The sequence below is a fragment of the Pan troglodytes genome, chromosome 11 (genome assembly GCF_028858775.2).
Source record: "Pan troglodytes isolate AG18354 chromosome 11, NHGRI_mPanTro3-v2.0_pri, whole genome shotgun sequence".
Taxonomy (NCBI): domain Eukaryota; kingdom Metazoa; phylum Chordata; class Mammalia; order Primates; family Hominidae; genus Pan; species Pan troglodytes.
Window position 1 is genome coordinate 55,474,208 of NC_072409.2, and position 25,796 is coordinate 55,500,003.

General features: G+C 39.6%; 1 protein-coding gene and 1 long non-coding RNA gene across 3 annotated transcripts in view; one reads left to right on the top strand and one right to left on the bottom strand.

The window, feature by feature from the left end:
• Positions 1-221: 221 nt before the first annotated feature.
• On the bottom strand, positions 222-3,277 carry LOC134807657 (putative UPF0633 protein). 2 transcript variants are annotated; one of them, XM_063787747.1, is made up of 3 exons: positions 2,849-3,277; positions 2,605-2,734; positions 222-1,880 (listed from the first exon to the last, which is right to left on the bottom strand). In XM_063787747.1, exons 1-3 carry the CDS (start codon positions 2,971-2,973, stop codon positions 1,860-1,862), a joined length of 276 nt encoding a protein of 91 aa, XP_063643817.1. In that variant the 5' UTR covers positions 2,974-3,277; the 3' UTR covers positions 222-1,859. The 2 variants fall into 2 exon arrangements, with proteins under 2 accessions (XP_063643817.1, XP_063643816.1); XM_063787746.1 differs by having other exon boundaries at positions 222-2,734.
• The window catches only part of LOC134807658 (uncharacterized), a 219,883-nt gene continuing 196,583 nt past the window's right edge, over positions 2,497-25,796 (top strand). Inside the window, exon 1 of the long non-coding RNA XR_010148672.1 lies at positions 2,497-3,054. This is a non-coding gene — a long non-coding RNA (uncharacterized LOC134807658). The remainder of the gene's footprint in view (positions 3,055-25,796) is intronic.

Sequence of the window (25,796 nt, forward strand, 5' to 3'; positions counted from 1 at the left end):
TCAAAGACAGCTACCATCAATTCTTTCCCTTCCTCAACACACATTGCTTCTCAAGAGGTGAGGAATAGCTCCCTTCCCCTTGAATCTGGCTGCCTTGCAACTTGCTCGATCCATAGAATATGACATAAATTCCATTCTGGAAATTCTACTATTGGATTTCTTGTTTTTTTTTTTTTGTTTTGTTTTGTTTTTTGAGATGGAGTCTCCCTCTATTGCCAGTCTTGAGTGCAGTGGTGTAATCTCAGCTCACTGCAACCTCCGCCTCCCAGGTTTTAGAGATTCTCCTGTCTCAGCCTCCCAAGTAGTTGGGACTACCGTCACACACCACCATGCCCAGCTAATTTTTGTATTTTTTTTTTTTATTGGAGACGGGTTTCACTATGTTGGCCAGGATGGTCTCGATCTCATGACCTTGTGATCTGCCTGCCTTGGCCTCCCAAAGTGCTGGGATTACATGCGTGAGCCATCGCGCCTGGCCCGATTTTTTTTTTTTTTTTTAAAGAAACTGAAGCCTCTACTTCGGTCTCTTGGTAGCCTTGCTCCTGGGAAGCTCTTTCTTGAATCTAGTCACCATTCCATTCCACCAGGCCACATATGTCTTCTCCAGGCAACAGCCAACATCAATTGTCAGCCGTGTAAGTGAGTTTCAGATGACTGTGGCCCCGGCTAATGTTTGACTGTAGCACATGTGAGAGGCCCCATGCAGAACCACCTAGAACCATGGAGAGCAGTCACCCTGCAGAACCATGAGTAAGTTAAGCTTAGGGGTGGTTAATTACGCAGAAATAAGTAAACAGAGCACTCCACCAGGTATTAAAGATTATTACAAAGATTATGTAATTAAAACAATACAGAACAGACCAGGGTTGACTACAAGATCAATGGGACAGAATAAAGTTACATATCCAATGCCTGCTGCTGACCACAGGGATTTGTCACAGGTCTCATCACTTAGAAACCCTACAGTGGTTTCCCTGGTCACCTTCCAGTCACCACTACACCTTGGCTCCTTTTAGCACTCCTCCCTAGGTTATCACTATATGAAATTGCTTTATCTCTTTGTATTGTCTGTCACCTGCCACCATAATGTGAATTTCTAGACCTCCATAGCATGCAAAGCTCTAGAACAGTTCTTAGAACACAGAAGGTGCTTGACAAATATTTTCTGAAAGAAAAAGAAGATACTTCAATACCTCAGTTTACTAAGGAGGTGGGGCTACCATATGGCTGCCTGAACAAATACAGCTTGACATTCACTTTCTTGCTAGTGATTGAAGTGTATTAACTTGTGTAATCACACAACTACCCTACGGGGTAGGTGCCCTTATTTCTCCATTTGGCAGAGAGGGGCTAAGTATCTTAACCAAGGTCACACGGCTTTCAAGTGCCAGAGCCAGGACTCGGATCTACATAGGTCTGGCTCCAGAGCCCCCAATCTAACCTCTTAACCTCTCTGCTTTACTGGGCTAAACCTTCACCACCTATCATATGGAAAAAGAAATTCAATAGAAAGTTATATGGAAAAAATACAACCCTGTGTTAATATTAGAAAATCCATAGTAACATGTACAATGAGGAAGCTTCCTCAAGCCCAACTATACAGGTCAGATCGGTTGAAAAAATAAAACTAACAAATTTTTACATGTCAAAATATGCAATATTTGAAAATCCAAGGCTAATATCTTTAAATAGGCAAAGATTTATTAATACTCCTTGACACACAAACAGGAAGTGAGAAAATGGGCAAGTGACACAAATCGATAATTAACTGTGAGGACATAGGTGGTGGAGTCTCTCCTAATCCTCTATTCTTGGAGATCTGGATGCCTGCCATTCGCGTATGGGAAGAACAGAGACGGTCATGGAAAACAGCATTTAATCTAGAAAGGACCACAATGAGGTCAAAGGGCGGTCTCAGGGCAGTCTTAAGAGCTCCCCATCCCCAAAGAACTGGCAAGGACTCTCCAGGTGCTCGTATGCGACTGCTGCCCAACTCCCATCACGAACTCAGAAGACCTGTCATTTTCTGAAATTTTCATGACTTCTAAGACACTAGTTATTGGGGAAAACTTCAAATTATTTAAATTATGAGAGGCGAATAACATTGCTAAACTCATGAATACTCTGTATTTAAAACCTCTACTGGCGATCAGGGCACATAGAATCTCTACTACTGATCCCTGACGCTGGCCATCCCCCAACCCGTCGGCCCACGGACCCCAGCCCTGACCCCACCTCCTCCCAGCATCTTACACAAGGATTCTCACCACACTCCCCAGAGACTCGCCTGCCCAGGGCCCCTCTCTAACCCCGTATAGCTCAGGTCTCTGACCCAGAGACTGCATCACCGACCTCTCCTACTACCTATTTCCAGATTAGAGTCCCTGATCCCAGAGGCATTGTCTAAAATAACTAGCTCTTACAACTACGTCCACTTCAGGAACCGCCCTGTGATGTCAGAACTTTGAGGCCGCCCGGCCAGGGCTGCACATGCTCAGTGAGGCCGGCGCCCGCCAGTAACAAACATGGCTCCCTGAAGCCGCTCAGGCTCAAGAGCAACATGGAGGTCTGCACTTAATCGCTCCTCTCCGGGGGCGGCCATACTGAGGAGGCATCTCTTCCGTGCAGGCAGGCTGTCCTGGGGACCTCAGAGATTCTCTCCAGCGGCAGCGGAAACTGGGCAATGGGTGGATTCGGGTCCAGATTCTGGCAGGAGGGAGTTTGGGATCGAGATCTGGAAAAAAGCACTAGACTGGAAGAGGACGCGATAGAATCGGAGCCGCTGGCGGGGACAAAACCAGAGGCCGTGGAAGGCGCCGGTGGGAGGCAAGGCACGGATGGACTTTACCTGCGCACGCGTCGCAGCCATCTCCGCGCACAGTGGTGGCCACCGCGACTGGTGCGGAAGTGTCGGCGCGTGCCCGGCGCTCCGCTGGGACCCGGGTTGCTCGCCCTGAGTCTCAGCTTTCTCATCTGTACGGTTGGGACAAGTACAGTAACCCTCGCCCGTCAAGACGGGCCAGGGCTGTCGCGAGGGTCCACGCCTTAGTGCAGGCACCTATCTTGTGCGGGGCCCTGAGATGGGGTCTGACTCAGTTCCTGCGGGGAACTTCACCAGTGACCCAGTCAGTGCCCTTCAGTTAAAGACCACCAGGAGCACACTTGTAATTAAATATAATTACATTGCAGCAAGGAATGGGGTACTATGGGTCATCTCAGTGGGAGGAGTTAGAGAGAAACTATTATACGATTTGGGCTTTAATTGGTTGATTTCGGACAGGATCTCAGAAAGTGAAGACTTTAGATTGGATGCTGTCAGAAAGCAGGAGCAATATGATTATTAAGTATTTTGTGGGTGGCATCAAGACCTTGTTTTTTATCTGCACTTAGACAACATTATAAAGTGCCCTTGTTTTTGTTTGCACTTATCACGGTCTCAGATTAACCTTCTGAAGTTGATATTCTGTGAGATTGTTTATGTCCAACAGGAAAACAAAATGTCCTGGCCGTGAGCATCAGACTAGCGTGTAATAACATTAAGGCCTGTGACCCAAATATTGACAGAATTGAAGTTAGAAATAGTTCTACAGTAATAGAGTCTTCAATACTCCATTTAAAATAATGCATAGAAGCTGGACATGGTGGCTCATGCCTTTAATCTCAGCTACCTGGGAGGCCGCGGCAGGTGGATTGCTTGAGGTCAGGAGTTCGAGACCAGCCTGGGCCTTTTGGCCTGTCTCGGCTTTTAACATACCTTCCTCACTCAGCTTAATCATTTCTCACTTTAGATTTATAATAAGAGATGTGTGACTCTTGCTTTCACTTGAACACAGAGGCCTTTATAGAGTTATTAATTGGCCTAATTTCAATATTGCTGTGTCTCAGAAAACAGACCTGAGGAGAGGGGGAGATGGAGGAAGGGCAGATGGATGGAACCATTCGAATACACATATGTATCAATTAGGCTCATTGTCTTTTGGACCATGGCTTGTGATGCCCCAAAACAATGACAATAGTAATATCAACGATCACTGATAACAGATCACCATAACAGATATAATAATAACAAAACATTTGAAATACTACAAGAATTACAAAGATGTAACACAGAGGTGCAAAATAAGCACATGCTACCAAAAAGTGGCACTGGTAGACTTGCTTGGTGCACGGTTGCCACAAACCTTCAACCTGTAAAAACTGCAGTATCCGAGAAGCATAATAAAGTGAAGTGCAATAAAACAAGGTAAGCTTGTATATGTATGCATGCACACACCAATACACATCCATCTATCCACACACAAATCTTTGTACTAACAAAGCCTGTATTTTCAATTCCAACAATACATCATTTGTACCTTAAAAATATCTGTCATCCTTGTAGTGTCCTTTTCTGTCTTTGTTATCAGGGTAATGCTGGCCTCATAAAAAATGTTTGGAAGTGTTCCCTCCTCTTCAACTTTTGGAAGAGTTTGTGAAGAAATGGTATTAATTCTTCTTCAAACATTTGGTAGAATTCTCCACTAAGCTATCTGGTCTTGGATTTTCCTTTTTCAGGAGCTTTTTGACTACTGACTCAATATTTTTCCTCATTATTTATCTGTTTTTATTTTCTATTTCTTCATGTTTCAGTCTTAGTGGATGTATGTTTCTAGAAATTTCTCTATTCTAAGTTAAACAATTTGTTGACACATAGTTGTTTAGACTATTATTATCCTTTGTATTCCTATGGTACCAATTTTAATATCTCCTTTTTTGTTCTAATTTTATTTACTTGAGATTTCTTTTTTCTTAGCCTAGTGATAGGTTGGTCAATTTTTATTATCTTTTCAAAAAATCAGCTCTTCGTTTCATTGATCTTTTCTATTGTTTTTCTAGTCTATTTCATTTATTTCTGCTATGATCTTTGTTATTTCCTTCTTCTAATTTTGGGCTTGATATTTTTTTCTATTTTTTGAGGTTTATTTGAGATCTTTTTTCTTTATTTAGCATTTATCTGTATAAACTTCCCTCTCTTAGAATGGCTTTTGCTTCATCTCATAAGTTTTAGTATGTCGTGCTTTCATTTTAGTTTGTCTCAAGATATTTTCTTTCTTTTTTGATGTTTTCTTTGATCTACTGGTTATTGAGGAGTGTGTTGGTTGATTTCCACATATTTGTCACTTTTGTAAGTTTTCTCCTGTTTTTAATTTTCAGTTTCATGCCACTGTAGTCAAAAAGAATACTTGGTGAGATCTCAATCTTCTTAAATTTGCTAAGACTTGTTTTCTGGCCTAATATATGACCTATGTTGGAGAATGTACTGTGTATGCTCGAGAAGAATGTGTATTTTGCTGTTTTGGAAAGGAATGTCATGTATATGTCTGGTCCATTTGATCTATAGTGTAGTTCACGTCAGCTGTTTCTTTATTGATTATCTGTCTGAATGATCAATCCATTGTTGAAAGTGGGATATGGAAGTCCCCTACTGTTATTGTATTATTGTTGTCTACTTCTCTCTTCAGATTTGTTAATATTTGCTTTATATAATTAGGCGCTCCAATGTTGGGAGAATATATATTTGCAGTAGTTATATCCTCTTGATGAATTGACCCTTGTATCATTCTATAATGACTTTCTTTGTCTCTTGTTACAGTTTTTGACTTAAAGTCTATTTTGTTTGTTGTAAGAATAGCTACTCTTTGTCTTTTTTTGTTCCCTCTCTTTCAGTCTATGTGTGTCTCTAAAGGTGAAGTGAGTCTCTTATAGGTGGCATATATTTGGTTCTTGTTTTACTATCCATTCAGCCACTCTGTGTCTTTTGTTTCACTAATTTGGTCCACAGATATTTAAAGTAACTATTGATAGGCATTTTGTAGTTTTTTTGTTCTTTTATTTCTCTCTTGCTGTGCATGATTTGATTACTTTGATTATTTTCTGTAGTGGTATACTTTGATTCTTTGCTGTGCCTTTGTATTAATTCTTTTTTAAACATGTGGTAAAATTCTCATTTGTGTATCTGTTACATGTTTGTCTTTGTGATTATCATGAGGCTTACATAAAACATTGTATGCTATCGTGTGCCACACAAGGATGTTTTGGTCAATGATGGGCCACATATACAACGGTGGTCCCATAAGGTTATAACATTTTTATTGTACCTTTCATATGTTTAGATACATTAGATACACAAATGCTTATGATTGTATTACAGTTGCCTATAGCATTCAGTATAGTACAGTGCTGTACAGATTTGTAGCCTGGAAACAATAGGTTATACCATATAGCCTGGGTGTGTGTTAGGTAGTATTATCTAATTTTGTGTAAGTATACTCTATGATATTCACACCATGACAAAATTGCATTATTCAGAACATATCTGCATTAAGAAATGCATGATTGTAGTTATAATGGTCTATTTTAAGTTGATAACAACTTAACTTCAATCATATACAAAAACCCTACACTTTACTCCCCTCCACTTATGTTTTTTGATGTCAGAGTTTCTTTCTTTGTATATTTTGTAATTATATTTATTTGTAGTATTTTTTGTCTTTTAACCTTTTAAAAGCTAAAGGGATTATACTGCATCATTACAGTATTAGGAGTATTTTGAATTTGACTGTATAGTTACCAGTGACTTTTTATAACTACATATGGTTTCATGATACTAATTAGTCTTATTGCATTTCAGTTTGAGGAGCTCCCTTTAGGGTTTCTTATAAAGTAGATCTAGTGACAGTGGACTCCCCTAGATTACTCTGGGGGGTTTCTGAAAAAGTCTGTAAGTCCTAGCCAGAGCAATTGGGTAAGAAAAAGAAATAAAAGGCATCCAAATTGGAAAAGAAGTGAAAGTGTGTCTATTTCAAGATGACATGATCTTATACAGAGAAAATTCTAAAGGCTCCAAAAAAAAAACTTGTTAAAATTAAGAAACAAATTCAGCAAATTTACAGAACACATAATTGACATAAAAAAAAAACCTGTTGCATTTCTATATACTAACAGTGAACTATCCCAGAAAGAATTTAAGAAAACAATCTCGGGCTGTGTGCGGTGGCTCACGCCTGTAATCCCAGCAATTTGGGAGGCTGAGGCAGGTGGATCACGAGGTTAGGAGATCGAGACCATCCTGGCTAACACGGTGAAACCCCATCTCTACTAAAAATACAAAAAATTAGCCAGGCGTGGTGGCAGCTGCCTGTACTCGGGAGGCTGAGGCAGGAGAATGGTGTGAACCCGGGAGGCAGAGCTTGCAGTGAGCTGAGATCACGCCACTGCACTCCAGCCTGGGTGACAGAGCGAGAGTCCATCTGAAAGAACACAATCTCATTTACAATAGCATCAAAAAATTAACTTAGGAATACATTTAAATCAGAGAGTAAAATTTCTATATACCAAAAACTATGAAACACTGATGGAAGAATTTGAAGATAAAAGAATCTCTATTACTCAGTGTGATCTACAGATATAATGCAACCCCTATCAAAATTTCAGTGGCATTTTTCAAAGAAATGGAAAAAAGCAATTCTAAAATCTGTGTGCAACAGACCCCAAACAGTCAAAACATCCTTGAGCAGAAAAAACAAAAGTGGAAGCATCACATTAGCTTATTCCAAATTAATTATAAAGCTATAGTAATTAAAATAGTATGGTACTGGCATAAAAACAGACATGTAGGCCAAGGGAAAAGAATAGAGAGCACAGAAACAAATCCATGCCTTTACAATCAATTGATCTTCAGCATTGGTGCCAAGAATACACAATGATAAAAGTTTAGTCTCTTTAATAAATGGTGTTGGGAAAACTGGATATCCACATGCAGAAGAATGAAACTGAACCCTTATCTCACCCTACATACAAAAATTGACTCAAAATTGATAAAAGACCTCAACCTAGGAGCAATATTGTAAAACTCTTAGACATAAATATAGGAGAAAAGCTCCTTGACACTGGTATTGGTAATAAATTTTCAGATTTGACACCAAAAGTATAGACAACAAAAGCAAAACTAGACAAATGGGACTAAATCAAAGTAAAAGATTCAGCACAGCAAAGGAGACAATCACTACAATGAAAAGACAACCTAAAGAATGGGAGAAAATATTTACATGCTATATATCTGATAAGAAGTTAATATCCAAATAAATTAGGAACTCAGATGATTCCAAAGGACCTTGTATTAGTCTGTTTTCATGCTGCTGATAAAGACATACCTGAGACTGGGTGATCTATAAAGAAAAAAGAGGTTTAATGGACTCACAGTTCAACATAGGTGGGGAGGCCTCATGATCACAGTTGGAAGGTGAAAGGCAGGTCTTACACGACAGCCGGCAAGGCAGGATGAAAGCCAAGCAAAAGGGGAAACCCCTTATAAAGCAATCAGCTCTTGTGAGATTTATTTACTACCACGAGAAAAGTATGGGAGAAACTGCCCCCATGATTCCATTGTCTTCTGCCAGGTCCCTCCCACAACATGTGGGAATTATGGGAACTACAATTCAAGATGAGATTTGGGTAGGGACACAGCCAAATCATATCATTCTGCCCTGGCTCCTCCCAAATCTCATGTCTTCACATTTGAAAGCAAATTACGCCTTCCCAACAGTCCCCCAACATCTTAACTCATTTCAGCATTAACTCAAAAGTCCACTCTCCAAAGTCTTATCTGAGACAAGGCAAGTCCCTTCCAGCTATGAGCCCATAAAGTCAAAAGCAAGTCAGTTACTTTCCAGATACAATGGAGGTACAGGGAGGGGGTAAATATACCTGTTCCAAATGGTTGACATTGGCCAAAACAAAGAGGCTACAGGCCCCAAATCCAACATCCAGCAGTCCAGTCAAATCTTAAAGTGCCAAAATGCACTCCCTTGACTCCATGTCTCGCATCCAGGTCACACTTATGCAAGAGGTGGACTCCCACGGCCTTGGGCAGCTCCACCCCTGTGGCTTTGCAGGACATATCCCCGCTCCTGGTTGCTTTCATGAGCTGGCATTGTCTGTGGCCTTCCCGTGTGCATGGTCAAGCTGTTGGTGGATCTACCATTCTGGTGTCCAGAGGACGGTGGCCTACTTCTCACAGCTCCAGTAGGCAGTACCCGAGTGGGGACTCTGTGGGGGCTTCAACCCTACATTTCCCTTCTGCACTGTCCTAGCAGAGGTTTTCCACGAGGGCCCCCCCGCACCCCGCAGCAAAATGCTGCCTGGACATCTAGGTGTTTCCATACATCCTCTGAAATCTAGGCAGAGGTTCCCAAACCTCAGTTCTTGACTTCTGTGCACCCACAGACTCAACACCATGTGAAACTGCCAAGGTTTGGGGCTTGCGCCCTCTGTAGCCACAGTCCAAGCTGTACCTTGGCCCCTTTTAGCCATGGCTACAGTGGCTGGGATGCAGGGCATCAAGTCTCAAAGTGGCACACAGCAGGGGGCCTCTGAATCCAGCCCAGGAAACCATGTTTTCCTTTTAGGCCTCCTGGCCTGTGATGGGAGGGACTGCCACAAAGGTCTCTGACATGTCCTGGAGATATTTTCCCCATTGTCTTGGGGATGAACATTTGGGTCCTTGTTGCTTATGCAAATTTCTGCAGCTGGCTTGAATTTCTCCTCAGAAAATTGGTTTTTCTTGTCTATCACATCGTTTGGCTGCAAATTTTCCAAAGTTTTATGCTGTTTCCTTTTAAAGCTGAATGCTTTTAACAGCACCCAAGTCACCTCTTGAATGCTTTGCTGCTTAGAAATTTATTCTGCCAGCTACCCTAAATCATCTCCCTCACGTTCAAAGTTCCACAAATCTCTAGGGCAGGGGCAAAATGCTGCCAGTCTCTTTGCTAAAACATAGCAAGATTTACCTTTACTCCAGTTCCCAACAAGTTCCTCATCTCCGTCTCAGACAACCTCAGCCTGAATTTCCTTGTCCATATCATTATTAGCATTTTGGTCAAAGCTACTCAACAAGTCTCTAGGGAGTTCCAAATTTTCTCATGTTTTTCTGTCTTTCTGTGAGCCCTCCAAACTGTTCCAACCTCTGCCTCTTACCCAGTTCCGAAGTTGGTTCCACATTTTTGGATAACTTTACAGCAGCACCCCACTCTACCAGTACCAATTTACTGTATTCATCTGTTTGCATGCTGCTCATAAAGGCATACCAAAGACTGTGTGATTTATAAAGAAAAAGAGGTTTAATGGACTCACAGTTCCATGAGGCTGGGGAGGCCTTACTTATGGTGGGAGGCTAAAGGCACATATTACACAGCAGCAGGCAAGACAGAATGAAAGCCAAGTGAAAAAGGAAATCGCTTATAAAACAATCGGATCTTGTGAGGCTTATTTACTACCACAAAAACAGTATGGGGAAAACTGCTCCCATGATTCAACTGTCTCCTACTGGGTCCCTCCGATAACACATGGGAATTATGGGAGCTACAATTCAACATGAGATTTGGGTGGGGACACAGCCAAAGCATATCAGACCTGAAGAGATACATTTCTAAAAGACATACGATTGACAATAGGTATATACTAATAAAAGGATGTTTGCCATCACTAATCATCAGGAAAATGCACAATGAGATATCACTTCACATCTATTAGGATGGCTATTCTAACAGTAAAAAGGTAACAAATGTTGCTGAGGATATTGAGAAAAAGAAACCCTTGTGCTTAGTTGATAGTTGATGGGAACGTAAATTGGTACAGCCATTAGTGACAACAGTATGGAGTTTCCTCAAAAAATTAAAAATGGAACTCCCATATAATCCAGCAATCCCCATCTGGGTATATATCCAAAGTAAAGAAAATCACTATCTCAAAGAGATATGTATACTTACATGTTCATTGCAGTGTTATGTACACAGCCAAGATATGGAAACTACCTGTGTCCATTGACAGATGGATGTTTTAAATGTATTACACACACACACACACACACACACACACACACACGTAATGGAATATCATTCAGCCTTTAAAAATGAGGAAATACTGCCATTTGTAACAAGATGGACAAACCTGGAGTTTATTATGGTAAGTAAAATAAGCCAGGAACACACACACAAATATCCTGCATGATTTCACTTATATGCATACTTAAAAAATGTCAAACTCATGGTAACAGAGTAAAATAGTGCTTACCAGGGCCTGGGAGTTGGGGGAAAAGAAAAAATGTTTGTCACAAGGTACAAACTTTCAGTTATAAGATGAATAAGTTCTGGAGATCTAACGTACAGCATAGTGACTAAAGTCAATAATAATGTATACTTGAAATTTGCTGAAAGAGTAGATCTCAAGTGTTCTCCACCACACAAACACAAATAAAAAGGTAACCAGGTGAGGTGATGAATATGTTAGCTTGATTGTGGTAATCATCACTTCACAATGTATATGTATATCAAAATATCACACTGCACACCTTAACTATATACAATTTTTCTTTGTTAATCAATAAAACTGGCAAAAATATCTGTTATATGTTGCCTTGACTCCATTTCTTCTTATTTTGTCAAAATAGATAGTCCTCATTGTTTGCATAAGTTTAGAAAGTTGTGCTACATCTAGAAGCCAGGAGTGGGGTAGGGTGAACTAAGTTACTGATTCTTTAGGAACCGTAGGGTGTGAGGTGGGACTGGAGTTCAAGGCCTAGGAGCTGAGTCTGGTCTTGATCAGCCTCTTTTTTTGTTTTGTTTTATTCTGTTTTGAGATGGGGGTCTCACTTTGTTGCCCAGGCTGGAGTGCAGAGGCACGATCTGGGCTCACTGCAACCTCTGCCTCCCAGGCTCAAGCAATCCTCTCACCTCAGCCTCCCAAGTAACTGGAACCACAGCCATGTGCCACTATGCCTAGCTAATTTTGTTGTATTTTTGGCAGAGATGGGGTTTCGCCTTGCTGCCCAGGCTGGTCCTGAACCCCTGAGCTCAGGTGATCCACCCACCTCGGCCTCCCATAGTGCTGGGATTACAGGTATGAGCCACCACGCCTTGCCATGAGCAGCCTCTTCTGATATCCCTGGTGTGTTCTGTACACATTTTTTTTGTCTGAATGCACCTTTCCTTTCTCCTCTCTTGCACTCCAGAACCGTGGATACTCAAGTCTATCCTGAACCATATAGAGGAGGAGCTTTGAGTGCTATATGAAATTCATTTATGATATCATTCTTCATTCCTTCACAGAAGTAACTCGGAGTTCACTTAGGGATTCACATGGTAAATTTGTCTTAATGCTCCAAGTGGGCTTAAAGGAACTTTCTTCTTGTCGGCCATCATGTTTGTATACAACTGTAATGGGAATTTGAGTTTGTATGACTAGTGTCATGAGCACGCATGTTTGTGAGCACAACTCTGCATTTGCTATTTCTTCTATTGGCCTACAGACTTTTCCTTCTTTAGGATATTATCAACTTGAATTCCAATTTTTATCAAAAATTGGACCTAGCTCTTTTTCTTCATATTTTCCTGCTACATTTTTTCCACTAATTTATTTTCGATAGGTTATATTGTGTGTTTTTTGACACTTAAAAATTTTACCTAACAATCTTAACCTTTGATTTATGTAATTTTTGTTCCATTATGACTTCTTTCTGTCATCTCATTTATGATTTTTCATACTTTCTTTACTGTTTCTTTTTTCCTATTTGTACCTCTCACTCTATAGATCAAATCTTTTTCCATTTGTTTGAAATCTGGAAATTTTTAACATTGTAATGGTGGTTATATCATTATTTATGTTTTCTCAATTTCCCAAATGTGTCCGACATGTGTCAAAATTAATATCATCTCAGCAAACCAAATAAGTGCTCTAGCCTCCTCTTGCCACCTCTGGTTTTGCTTTCTCTGTTACAACAGCCCTTTGTCTAAGGGGGTGCTTTCTGAAGTTTACTCGGGGTTGTTTTCAATATGTTATGTTTTCATGTATTTTTTAGGGTATGATAAACACCACTACCATTGGTTCTGGAACCCTCAATTCTAACACCACGGTGTGTTTCTCTTCTTAGTGGAGTATGTCCTCTAGGCATTTTCAAAGGGATTTATTTGAAATAAAACTTTTGAGGCCTTATTTTATAATGTCTTTTTCTGTGCTTTCATATTTAAAAGATTTTGGCTGCAAATAATTCAAGGATTAAAATTTGTTTCCTTTTAATCCTTGAAAAATATTACTTCATTTTATTCTTGTCTCCAGCATTGCTGTTGGAAAGGCTGATGCCAATCAAAACGAATTTTTCCCTAAAGGATGATCTGTCTTCTAGTCATTTTGACAGGATGTTACAAAACAAAGGAGGCTTCAATGTTCTGAGTGTAAATCATTTTGCAATTATAAACAACGTAAATATTAATGCAATACAAAAAGAATTAAAACCTTCTTGAGACATGCAAGTGCACAGGAAAATTAACTATCATGCACTCATTCAGGATGAAAAGGTGCAAAAGAAATTTAATGAAAGAGATGGTCGTTAGATGCAAGTATGGTTGAATGTAGGGATGCGATGCTGACAAGTGGCAGCAGGCCTGGCAAGCTGTCTGTCCCAATCCAACTACTTCAGAAAGAGAAGAATATTAACTAGGCTATATTGATGATGTGTTGAAAAAAGTGCTGTGTTTCCTTTTTAATCATTCAAAACAAAGGTAAGTAAAATTCCTGGGAAATAAAAAATAATGCATCATAAATGTATAAAATAGAAGAAAATACTATATTTTTATGAATTTAAAATGCCAGCTATTGTAGATTGTTATCTCTTTTCAGAAGTGCTTTAAAATTGATGACACATAGTGAAAAAATGACATAATTTCAAACAATTAATGAAAAAATATTAATCCATCTTCTTGAGTCTTGGAACCAGGATTCTTTTGGGAGGCTTCGGTGTATCTGTGTATCATTTCATTGCCTTCACACAAATCAGATCACGCCACCTGCGACTGTGGTTTGAAAAAAAAAGAAAACATAATAATGATGCTGTCAATTCACGTGAGATTCCATGATCAAAATTAACCTATGAACAAAGCACAGACTTTATTATAATTACAAAATAGGATGTAATTTACATAAAGTGTGAAAATACAAGCATAGATCGGTATTTGATACAAGTCGAAAGCTATGACAGGGACTGTTGGAGGGGAGGGAAGTTTTACACTAATCTCCACATCCTACTGAGCCAATCAGTGGTGTTCAAATTGGATGGACCATATATTATTTAAACAGTATATTATTTAAGCAAAGAATTAAGCACTGTAAGTATATTATTTAGAGGAAGCAAATTTTTAAAAATCCCTTAAAATTATAGATTGAAGACTAAATTGGAAATATAGTTTTAGAAGAAGAAAGTAGGGTAAATGGGGTAGGCGCGGTGGCTCATGCCTGTAATCCCAGCACTTTGGGAGGCCAAGGCGGGCGGATCACGAGGTCAGGAGACCGAGATCATCCTGGCTAACACCGTGAAACCCCATCTCTACAAAAATAAAAAAAATTAGCCGGGCGTGGTGGCGGGCGCCTGTAGCCCCAGCTACTCAGGAGGCTGACGCAGGAGAATGGCGTGAACCTGGGAGGTGGAGGTTGCAGTGAGCCGAGATAGCACCCTGCACTCCAACCTGGGTGAGGGAGTGAGACTCCATCTCGAAAAAAAAAAAAAAAGAAAAAAGAAAAAATAGTAGGGTAAATGAGCTATATTTTCTATCGTTCATAAAAAGTCAAGGGATATTACTTAAAATTGATAAAACAAATTAGGTGATTATATAATATTATTTACAGTTCAAGAGAATAGCATATAGTAAAAAAAAGAGTATGATAAACCCTGCCTCACTCTGAAAAACAGGACCAAGGTCTGTGGAAGGAAAAAAAAAGTTTCTGGTTTCCATCAGTTTTTTTCCCATCAAACTGTTTGCATGATTTTCCATGCACATGTGTTGCTTTAATTTAAAAATGTTCTTACTCACAGATCCCCTTGAATTACGTGTAAAATTAGGTTTCCTTTAGTCAATGGTGTATGAAAAGTAATCAACTCATCTAATTGAAGTTAGACATTAATAAATTATAATTTGGGGGATAACATAAATATACCTATTAAAAACAACCAGAACATAACAGTTGGCTCTATGTTCTGCTTATCTAGGAATTCTTAAAATTATTCAAAAAAAAGGAGTTTCACATTTTTAAAGAAATATTAGGAATGAAAATGCAAGTGTTTCTCTTGGATAAAGCTCTTAAAATCACTAGTAGAATAAAGTCAATCTAGATTAAAATTTATCATTTCAAATTTATAATATGACCAATATTGCCATCAAAATGTTCAGGCACAGAACATTTTAAAGTAGCTATTTTATTGTTTCTCAACATCCTCTTTCCTTCTATGATTGGCATCACAAATCATGGTTGCGACATCTTATCAAAGAACTATACTTGTAGTTTTTGAGTGAAAAGCAAGGGAGAAATTTTATTTGTGCCTTGACCTTATTAATAATGTGTTAACTTGTGATGGCCTCTATCAATAGAACTCTCATCAGATTCGAAGGGCACTGTTTGTGTCCTTTAATATGGAGAAATATCACAAATAACTGGGAAATAATTTAATGACTGAAGCCTTCATTTTTAATCATATAGCTGAGTGATATTTTAAGTTTGATGAAAATAAACATTTGAACAAAAATAGCCAATTCCCTGTTTCATAATTTAATACATTTGTGTTAAAAGGTTTAGACAATAAAGTTAATTTTGAAATGCATTATAAATAACTGAGTAGCAATCATTAAGTTCATTTTTAAATAACTGTTTAGATAACTTAGTAATTAGCAATCATTAAGTTCATTTTTAAATAACTGTTTAGTCCACAAAAGATAAAAAATATATTTTAGAAAGAGAGGGCATTCCAAAATCTGTCTCAGGGACATTTAATCTCAAATATCTTTCAATGAAGCAGAAATGTAAATACATGTTTAGATAACTTAGGTTAAAAAAGGTAAATTTTGGTTGCCTGCTTAACTTTTATGAAACAGATATTTTCATTCAAGTCCAGCGTATATTTTGCTATGACTTCCACATCCTTTCCTCAGAGAATATTTACCTAAACATTAGGGTACCAAAGGAACTAGGAAACAAAAACTTCTTATTAGAGAGAGAAATTTTTAAGTGAGGCACACATTCTAATGATAGTAATTTGTTTTTGACATTTTATTAATATTTTGATAACACTAGTAAAATCCAAAGGGGCAAGCGGGTATCATTGTCTCAGCGTGGGCCCTCTTTTGTCATCCTCTGTAAGGTGGCAGTCATCAAAGAGCGTGACCCAAGAAGAGAGTAAAACAGTGGAACAAATGAGCATTTCTCTAAATACAAACAGTAGAGTCCTTGAGAAAGAATCCTTTAAGGCCTTAGATTTCTTTAAACATTTTTAGATAAACAGTCTGGCCTATGCAGAACAAAATGAAATAGTAATAATGAACAGGATAGTGAAGTTTTGTACTAACTGACATAAATGACAAGAGTTGATTAATGGTTAGGATAGTGTGAAAGAAAAATTGAATGAAAAATGAAAATTGTAAGAAAAAATATCCAGACAGGCCCTTTCCTAAAACATGTAACATAAAATATTTAAAAGCATCCGCTTTAATGCATGGGCTGAGTCAAAGTCAGGACAATTTTCAGATACCTAGAAGAGCAAAAAAAGTCTGAATCCAGAGGTGTGAGTGTCTCATCTGGCATTTGCCCTGGGGTGTCTCCCAGGAACTATTGGCCCAGACCCATGAGCACCTAATTCAGGAGAGAGAGACTGATGCCCATGCAGGGAGGAATATAGGCTAAAATACCTCCTGCATAAATCTAGGATTTCTAAAAAGAAGCATGTTAAGTGCCTGGGCTAGGAAAATCCCACGCCCATAAGAAGAAAGTGAAAATATGTGCTTGTCTTGGTCCCAATAGGGTAGACAAAAAAATGAAAAATAAAAAACGTATGATAACTTCTAAATAAAAAACAATAGCCATATTGGTTTGGGTTTGAATTCACACTATCTATGGGCCTGAGAAATACCAGGGTGGAAATTAGCCTCCGGTAGCAAGAGGTGAGGCCAGCCGGACTTCCTGGGTCGAGTGGCGACTTGGGGAACTTTCCTGTCTTACAAGAGGATAGTAAAATGCACCAATCAGGAACTTACCTGTCTCACAAGAGTTCTGTGAAATGTACCAATCAGCGCTCTGTAAAACGCACCAATCTGTGCTCTGTAAAACACACCAATCAGCACTCTGTAAAACACACCAATCAGCAAGCTCTGTAAAATGCACCAATCAGCAGGATTCTAAAAGTAGTCAATCGCAGGGAGGATTGAAAAAAGGGCACTCTGATAGGAGAGAAACGGGACAAATAAGGGAATAAAACCTGGCCACCCCCCACCCCCACCCCAGCAGCAGCAACCTGCGTGGGTGCTCTTCCCCGTTGTGGAAGCTTTGCTCTTTAGCTCTTCCCAATAAACCATGCTACTGCTCACTCTTCGGGACCTTGCCATCTTTAAGAGCAGTAACACTCACCGTGAAGGTCGGCGGCTTCATTCTTCAAGTCAGCGAGACCACGAACCCACCAGAAGGAATCGACTCCGGACACAGCAGTCTTGAGACCTAATTAATCTGAGTAGAATCATAAAGATAAATATATTTTTCACACATACTTGGAAACATATTTTGTAACACAGCTTTTATTGTAGTTAAGTGAAGATAGTAAATTTTACAATAAGCAACACTGGGACCACTGATCTCCATAAGGGGAGAAAAAGGAAACTGAAACTTAATCCCATAGACCAAACATAAAAATATATTTTAATGGTTAAAGATACCTTCTCAACATTCTTAGAAAAAAACTGTGGAGCATCTCTTTTATCTTTACATAGGGAAGAAGAACAAACTGCAAGAGTAAAAACTAACTTGATCACATAAAAATTTAAGACTTCTGATTATTGGATACCGCAATGAGAAAAAAATATGCAAAACTTGGCAGACATATTTGCAAAACAACTTACCTAGAAAGGTTTAGTATCCGGAATATATAAACCTCTCCTATAAATTAATAAGTGAAAAATAACACCTCAATTAAGAAGTTAGCACAAATAGCCCATAAGCATGTGAAAAAGTGCTCAACCTCATAATAATCATGAAAATGAAAATTAACAATTAGATACCCTTTCACACATACTGACAAAATTTTTTGGAAGTTCTGAAAGGTGTAGTATTGGCAAGGATAAAGAACCGTGGAAGCATTCATCCCATGCAAGTAGAAGGACAGCCATTTGGAAAACGGATGTTAGCTCATACAGCTGATCATGCATGTACCCTATGACCCAGTGGCTTCACTACAACCTAGTGCAACCGAGTCAGCCTGTTACAGGCCCCAGAAAAATTCTTGCATTTGTTTACCTAGGGATATATGAGAATGTTCACAATTTTTAAAACCTGGAAACAATCCAATTATCTCTCAATATGGGTAGATTGTGGAATAGGTAACTAAATGATCATATATTCCAATAATAGAGTACCTCGCAGCACTAAGAGTGAATGAACTGCAGCTATTCACATTCTCAAATACAGCACTGCAATGAGATAATTGCATGCGTATTAGAATGGCAAAAATCCAGAACCCTGACAACACCAAATGCTGATGAGGATGTGAAGCAACAGGAGCTCTCATTCAGTGCTGATGGAAATACAAAATGGAGAATAGTTTTGTGGCATCTTAGAAAACTAAATCTACTCTTATTATACGACCCAGCAATCTTGTTTCTTGGTATATACCCAAAGGAGTTGAAAACTTATGTCCACACAGAAACCTGCACACAGATGTTTATGGACGTTTTATTTATAATTGCAAAAATTTGGAGACAAGCAAGATTACCTTCAGTAGGTGAATAATTAAACAAACTGTATTACATCCAGACAACTGAATACCATTCAATGATAAAATCAATGGCTGTCAAGCCATGAAAAGACACAGTGGAAGCTTACATGCATATTGCAGAATGAAAGAAGCCAATCTGAAAAGGCTACATATGTCACTTCCAACTTTATGACCTTCTGGAAAAGGTAATACTATAGAAATAGAAAAAAAAAAAAAAGTCAGTGGTTCCCAGGAGTTAGGAGGAAGAGAGGGATGAATAACCAGAGCACAGAGGATGCTTAGGGCAGTGAAAGTATGTGTAGGATATTTTCATAGTGAATACTTGTCATTGTAAATTTATCCAAGCCCAAGTGTGAATCTTAATGCAAACTATAAGATGTATCATGTAGGTTCTTTAATTGTAACAAATGCACCACTCTGGTGGGGGATGTTTATTATGGGGGAGGCTATGCATGTGTGGGGGACAGGGAGTATATGGGAAATCTATACCTGCTGCTCAGTTTTGCTGTGAACTTTGAACTGCTCTTAAAAATAATGTGTGTATGTGTGTATATATATATATATATACATGTTTGTGTGTATGCATATCTGATCATAAGAAACAATACACAGTTTCACTTATTTAAAAAGTCAAACGTGCAAAACTAAACAATATACAAGTCTGTAATGACAAGCAATGGAATGATTAACAGGAAGTTAGGGATAGTGGTTACCTCTTGTGGAAGGAGTGAGTGGCATTGAAGAAGGGCAATGGGAGTTTCTAAGAAATACTCTATTTCATAACCTGAAGGAAGGACACATATGCTCATTTTATATTCTTCTTAAGCTGTACATACACACTTTTATATTTATGATCTATTTCATTAAGTAATAAGACAATTAAATATATGCATTTGTAAATAAGTGAGATTAACAAATTTTTGGATAAATTTAACTTATTAAAGTTGACTCAAATAATTAGAAAATCTGGATGGAAATCATACCATTAAAGGAATTGAGTTGATAATTAATAATTCTACAAAGAAAACAGGATGCCCAGATGATGTCACAAGTAGTTCCAATGTTACACTAATTATTTGCGAGGGGAGAAAAAAGAGACCATTCTTCAATTCATTTGAGACTAGGATAACCTTGCTATTGTGTACCTCATCCATGCACACAGAGACAAATACTGTAAACAAAATACTAGGAAGTATACCTAGCAAAGTATAAAAACCATGAACAAGCTCGGTTAGTAATGCAAATTTAGTTCAGTGTTAGAAAATCTACTGAAATCATCTCCTTATCAATGAATTAAAGACAAAAGTTATATGATTGTCTCAAAAGGCCTATAAAATTATTTTACAAAAATTAAATAATTCATGATATTTCCACCTATGAATAAAGGGTAACTTCCTTAACCTGATAAAAGGAGTCGACAAGTAACCTACAGCACCTATCATGTTTTGTGATTAAAAATATTGAAATCACTCCCTTTAAAATCAAGAAAAAGGCAAGAGTACCATTGTCACTAAACTGCTTCCAAAGCTTATATGGAAGAGAAAAGGGCCCAGTGTAACTAAGACAATCCCATAGAAGAATAAAGTGTGCGAAGGTGGGAGGTGGAGCTTATGTGAGTCTATCACGTACCAGATTTGCTGTGAAGTTATAATTACCACAGCAGGAATTTGCTATTGTGAAAGTGTATGCTTGTGTGAAATCCTGATGTATGCCCTGGCTAACATTACAGAACAGTCAGAAAGGGTCTGTATAATCCATGGTATGAGCAGTTGGTATCCATATGGGAAAATATCAGAATGGATCTCTATCCCAAAAATGGATCCCTGTCACACAAAGGCCAGATCTAAATGGACAAAGGACTTAAATTTGAGATGCAAATATTTAAAAATCTTTTAGAAGAAAATATAGGAGAGTAACTTATTACATGCCACACCTACTATGTGTACTTTGTACGATGCAAGTGTTGTATATGAGTGTAGTATGTAAGTGTAGATGCCTCTAAGCAGTATATGCATGCTTGCTACTTTACACACGTGAAACACTGGGAATGGGAGCATGAGAGGAAACCCTAGGTCATTCTGGTCTCCAGACTGCTGCTCCTGCCCACCCCCGGTTCCAGCACTCCCTTCCCCATTCTCCTATACAGATCCTCTGTTCCAGGCACAGCCACTTACAGCAGCTCAAGCCAGTGGCACCCACGGAGAGGCCCTCTTCACCCTACTGCTGGGCTGTCATGTCCCCTTTCTTTTCTTTCTGAAAAACAGTTTTCTCTGCCTGTGACTCTTCATGTTTCACTCTCTCTAAAGCACACGGAAGCCCGGTTCCCTCCTCTGCTTTATCAGACCTGTTGCTGTTAGTTCCACTAGTGACCCTGCATGACAGATTCGGAGGTTTGCTCCCTTTTGCATAGCGTAAAATGTTTACCTCGTGACATACTTGATAAATACAATTTTATAATTGTTAAGCTATCTATATATTCCGTATCTGTTTCAAAAATTATGTATAGGCCAGGCAAGGTGGTTCACGCCTGTAATCCCAGCAGTTTGGGAGGCTGAGGCAGGAGGATCATGAGTTCAGGAGATTGAAACCATCCTGGACAACATGGTGAAACTCCGTCTCTACTAAAAATACAAAAATTAGCTGGGCATGGCGGCAGGCACCTGTAATCCCAGCTACTCAGGAGGCTGTGGCAGGAGAATCGCTTGAACCCATGAGGCGGAGACTGCAGTGAGCCAAGATCGTGCCACTGCACTCCAGCCTGGAGACAGAGCGAGACTCCGTCCTCACACACCCCCCAAAAATATAAAGACAATGTCAGTTATGCCACACATAGATTGTTTTTATTCCATAAAACTGCTCTCCATATGTGTAATATGTTTCTACTTCACACATAGTTTTGATCAAAGATTAATCTATTGCATAGATACTTTTCTTAGTAATTAATAAAACTCAGCTTGGATTTCTCTAGCCAGATAAAACACCTTATACTAAATGAATCAATCAAAGCTCTTTGTTGGAGTGAGATCTGAAAGCTTTCACTCAAGCTGGCTGCCTCAGCTTCACCGCATCAAATAATGGAGGGAGAAGTGGAGGCAGACATGCAGCAAGAATTATCATGTGTGTGTGTTGCAGAGATATTTTGTTTAATTCATTTACAAGATACTCGTGGTGTACTGCTACATGCCAAACAGCTGTTCTTGCTACTTTGTAAAAATTAATCATCTAATAGTTGAAAAGTTAATTGTTGTAATGTGACTTCAGTACTGCCAATCTCTGGGATTTGAAGCCAAAAAAAAAGCATCACCATCATGATTGAGAAATGGAGTTACTGGCAGTAGTGGAGCAAACCACGATTCTGCACTTGGACACAGAATTATTCCTGACAAGATCCTGGCTCCTAACTCTTCCACCAAAACCGAGTCTGCAGCTCCCACACTGAAATGCTGCTCATTTCACCCCAAGTGTGTTCCAGCCGTTCCTTCTTCTTCTTCTCCTTCCTACCAGCTCTGTAATATCTCCATCACAATGCTAAGGTCAGGGTCAATGGCATTTTGTTTCAGAAACTTTCTGAGAGCCCTGGAAAGTAATCTCTTCTTGTTCTTATTCCATGATCTCCTGTGCTTTTTTTTTTTTTTTTCTCAGACGGAGTCTCGCTCTGCTGTACCTTCTTTAAGGTACAAATGATCACTGATGATCATTTGTGTAGATGAGTTGTCTCTGTGTGTGTCTGACCTTTCTCCCAGTTGGTGAGTTCTGGAATCCAGGAAGCATTTTAGTAAAGTAATAGTTTTTAGTAATTTAGTTCACCTCTGTGCACCCTACAGCCGTTTCTCACATGTTGGGGCTGCCCAGTGAGCACTTGCTGAGGGAAACTGCAGGGAGACTTGCAGGTCAGGTTCACTGAGCCAGAAAGTGAAGCAAACTGAGAGGGCAAAGTGCAAGACACTGGCTGAAATACATGAACACACTGGGGAAACAAACATCCCCGGCCTCTGTGGAGGCGGAACACAGTTGCTGAGGTCTGTGATTCAGCAGCACCCACCTGGCAAAGCATGCTCAGCATCGGGCTTCATTCTCCCATAGTGCTTTCATGGCGAGGAAGAAAAGCTATACATACTAACATGGGCCAGCTGGAAACCACAACTATATTTATAGTATTTCTTTTCAGCTTTTCAGCTGGAATCCTGAAAGAACTCTGAGATCATGCAGAATGCGGCATATTGTTAGATGGGGCCTGGTTGGGCTTGGTGTTAGAGGATCTGCCCCAGGTCATGGTCTGTGGTGGGGATGGAGGTTGTGATTTCCCATCCCCTTATCTCTTTGTCCCATACTTTTTGCCCTGTACACACATGATCGTCCTCAATATCTTAAGTAGGATCTCCCATATAGCTAAAATTGATATCGGCATCTAAAGTATGCCTAACTTAGCTGAATATTTGGCCTTTGCCTTTAAAGGATCTGTAAGTTATTGGGATGAGACCAGGGAGAAAAAGGAAGACCATAGATAAGCATAATCTGCCATCCAATAATTTCATGACATGCTTATCCTTGGAATAAAGTTGACCTGTTATCAGGAAACTGTCCCACCATCTTTTTTGCATGTAGAGACCTCCATTGCTATGGCCTCCATTGTAATGGGCTGTCATTGGGTTTGAAAAAAGTCTACATGTTGATTTTGATGGCAATAAAAGAGTCAGATGGTGCAAGCTGGAGCAAGGTGCTCACCAAAGCTAGGCCTTTCCCCTCCCTCAGGAACTGGCAACAAGAGCAAGAGTTAGCTTCCTGAATGTTTGCATTTCAAAGAGACAGCTCTCAGGTCTTTGAGGAGACAATTCTGGGATGTAGATTTACACTTCAGAGGTGGAGAAAAATTTATAATTGTAAGCTTTCTAAGGTTCTAAGAGGGGATTCGGGGCTCTACCTGCCCATCACCAGGTTTTGCCTGAAACAGACAGTAAATTCTCCTTGCAAGTGAGCTTTTTCAGGCAGTCATTTTAAGGAGGGCTGGGGTCATCTGCGGGACACCCTTGTGCTGCCGGAAGCCTCACTAGAGTTTGGTCCTCTCTTTGGACAGGGATTTGGAAGTAGTTAAGTACTGCGAGGCCTGCGTTCTCATGACCAAAGCTCGCAAATGCCCATTTCTTTCTTTCTTTCGTTTTAATATTTGAAATATTTATGTGTCTCTTAACACCTCTTGGAAATTTCCATCCCTTTCGAGCTATGTTCCAGTCAAACCAAACAAAGTGTGGCCCAGCAGCCCTGGGGAGTCTCTGGGTGAAGGGGAGATGAGCACACAAATGTTGAGAGTTTGAGAAACCCTGGCCTTGACTTTTATAATAGTTGGTAAAGTGGTCATCAGTGAAATCCACAGGGATTCCCTGAGAGTGTATAGCTTTGGCATGGTGGTTGCTGTAATCTGAAGGGGAAAGTAGAAGTTTACATGTGAGTACTGAAGAAGCTTGAGACAGAGTCTCGCTCTGTCACCCAGGCTGGATGAAGTGGGGCCATCTGGGCTCACTGCAACCTGTGCAATTCTCCTGCCTCAGCCTCCCCAGTAGCGGGATTACAGGCTCCTGCCACCACGTCCGGCTAATTATTTTTTTCTTTAAAATTAGTTTTTATTTAAAAAGTACAAATAGCACTCTACTTTTACTTTTGCAAAAAGTAAAGAAATGGTGTTTTGTTACAAAAATTAAACTGAAATAAATTTTGGATTGTAGAAAATTCATTAAAAACTCAAGTTTTAATTTAGTTAAAATCCATCTAGTGCTATAAGTGTGGCTGTTGGCCGCTGTCTTATTTATTTTTTATTTATTAATTTATATTGCTAATAACTAATTTTTTATTTATTATTCATGAGCCCTTTCCCATGACAGCTTCTTGGAAATTTCTTTCTCTCCCACTGACCTAGTATGATCTCTCAGGCATTCTTATTTGAAGTTTTTCCTCTCATTATTCCCTTCTTCACCATCATTCCCAGGTTAGTTACAAAGAACTAATTTAATGACCCATTTACTCTGAAGGGAGGCACAAGAAGTGAAGCTTCTTTCTGAGGTCTTAAGGGATCTCACCTCCTTAAATCTCTGTTTTCCTACCCCTACTTCAGATATTATTGAGACATTATGTTTTCTTCCTCTACCTTCAGAAACTTCAGTATCAACAGGTCCAGATCTGCCTAAGCCCTCAGATGAGTCTGCAAACAATCACTCTATCAACATTTGACTAATACCTTGCAGATGATCCCAGGCACCGCTGTCTTAACCTGTGAAAACCGCAAATTCTTGGCACAAACAACTTCTTCTGCACATCCCTCCTCCTCATACATACACTAAGAGACTTGGCCAAATTCCAACACAGCCTCTATCAGCTCAGAGCCACGTCCCTACGATGCCCCATGCCCCTCTAAAGCACCTGCCTGGGAACATTCAATTCTGCCAAAAGAATTTACTGTTTGTCCCACCCAAAACTTGACTATAGGTCCCTGACCTCCCATTTCTAAGAGCCTTAACTTTAGAAAACCTGCAATGGCCAGGCGTGGTGGCTCACACCTGTTATCCCAGCACTTTTGGAGGCCGGGGAGGGTGGATCACGAGGTCAAGAGATCGAGAACATTTTGGCCAACATGGTGAAACCCTGTCTCTACTAAAAAGAGAAAAATTAGCTGGGCATCATGGCACACACATGCAGTCCCAGCTACTCAGCAAGCTGAGGCAGGAGAATCTCTTGAACCCGGGAGGCGGAGGTTACAGTGAGCCGAGATTGCACTCAGAGTGAGATTCTGTCTGGAAAAAAAAAAAAAAAGACAGAAAACCTGCAGTTATAAACCCTTTCTCTGCCCCTTTAAATCTCCTACAACATGGAAATGTCTTTCTGAAAGACTTGGGAGCCATCCCTTTGGACTGTAAGGATCAAGAAGGATACAGGATTGTCTCCTGGTCTCTGTCTCTGCGTAGGAACCTAA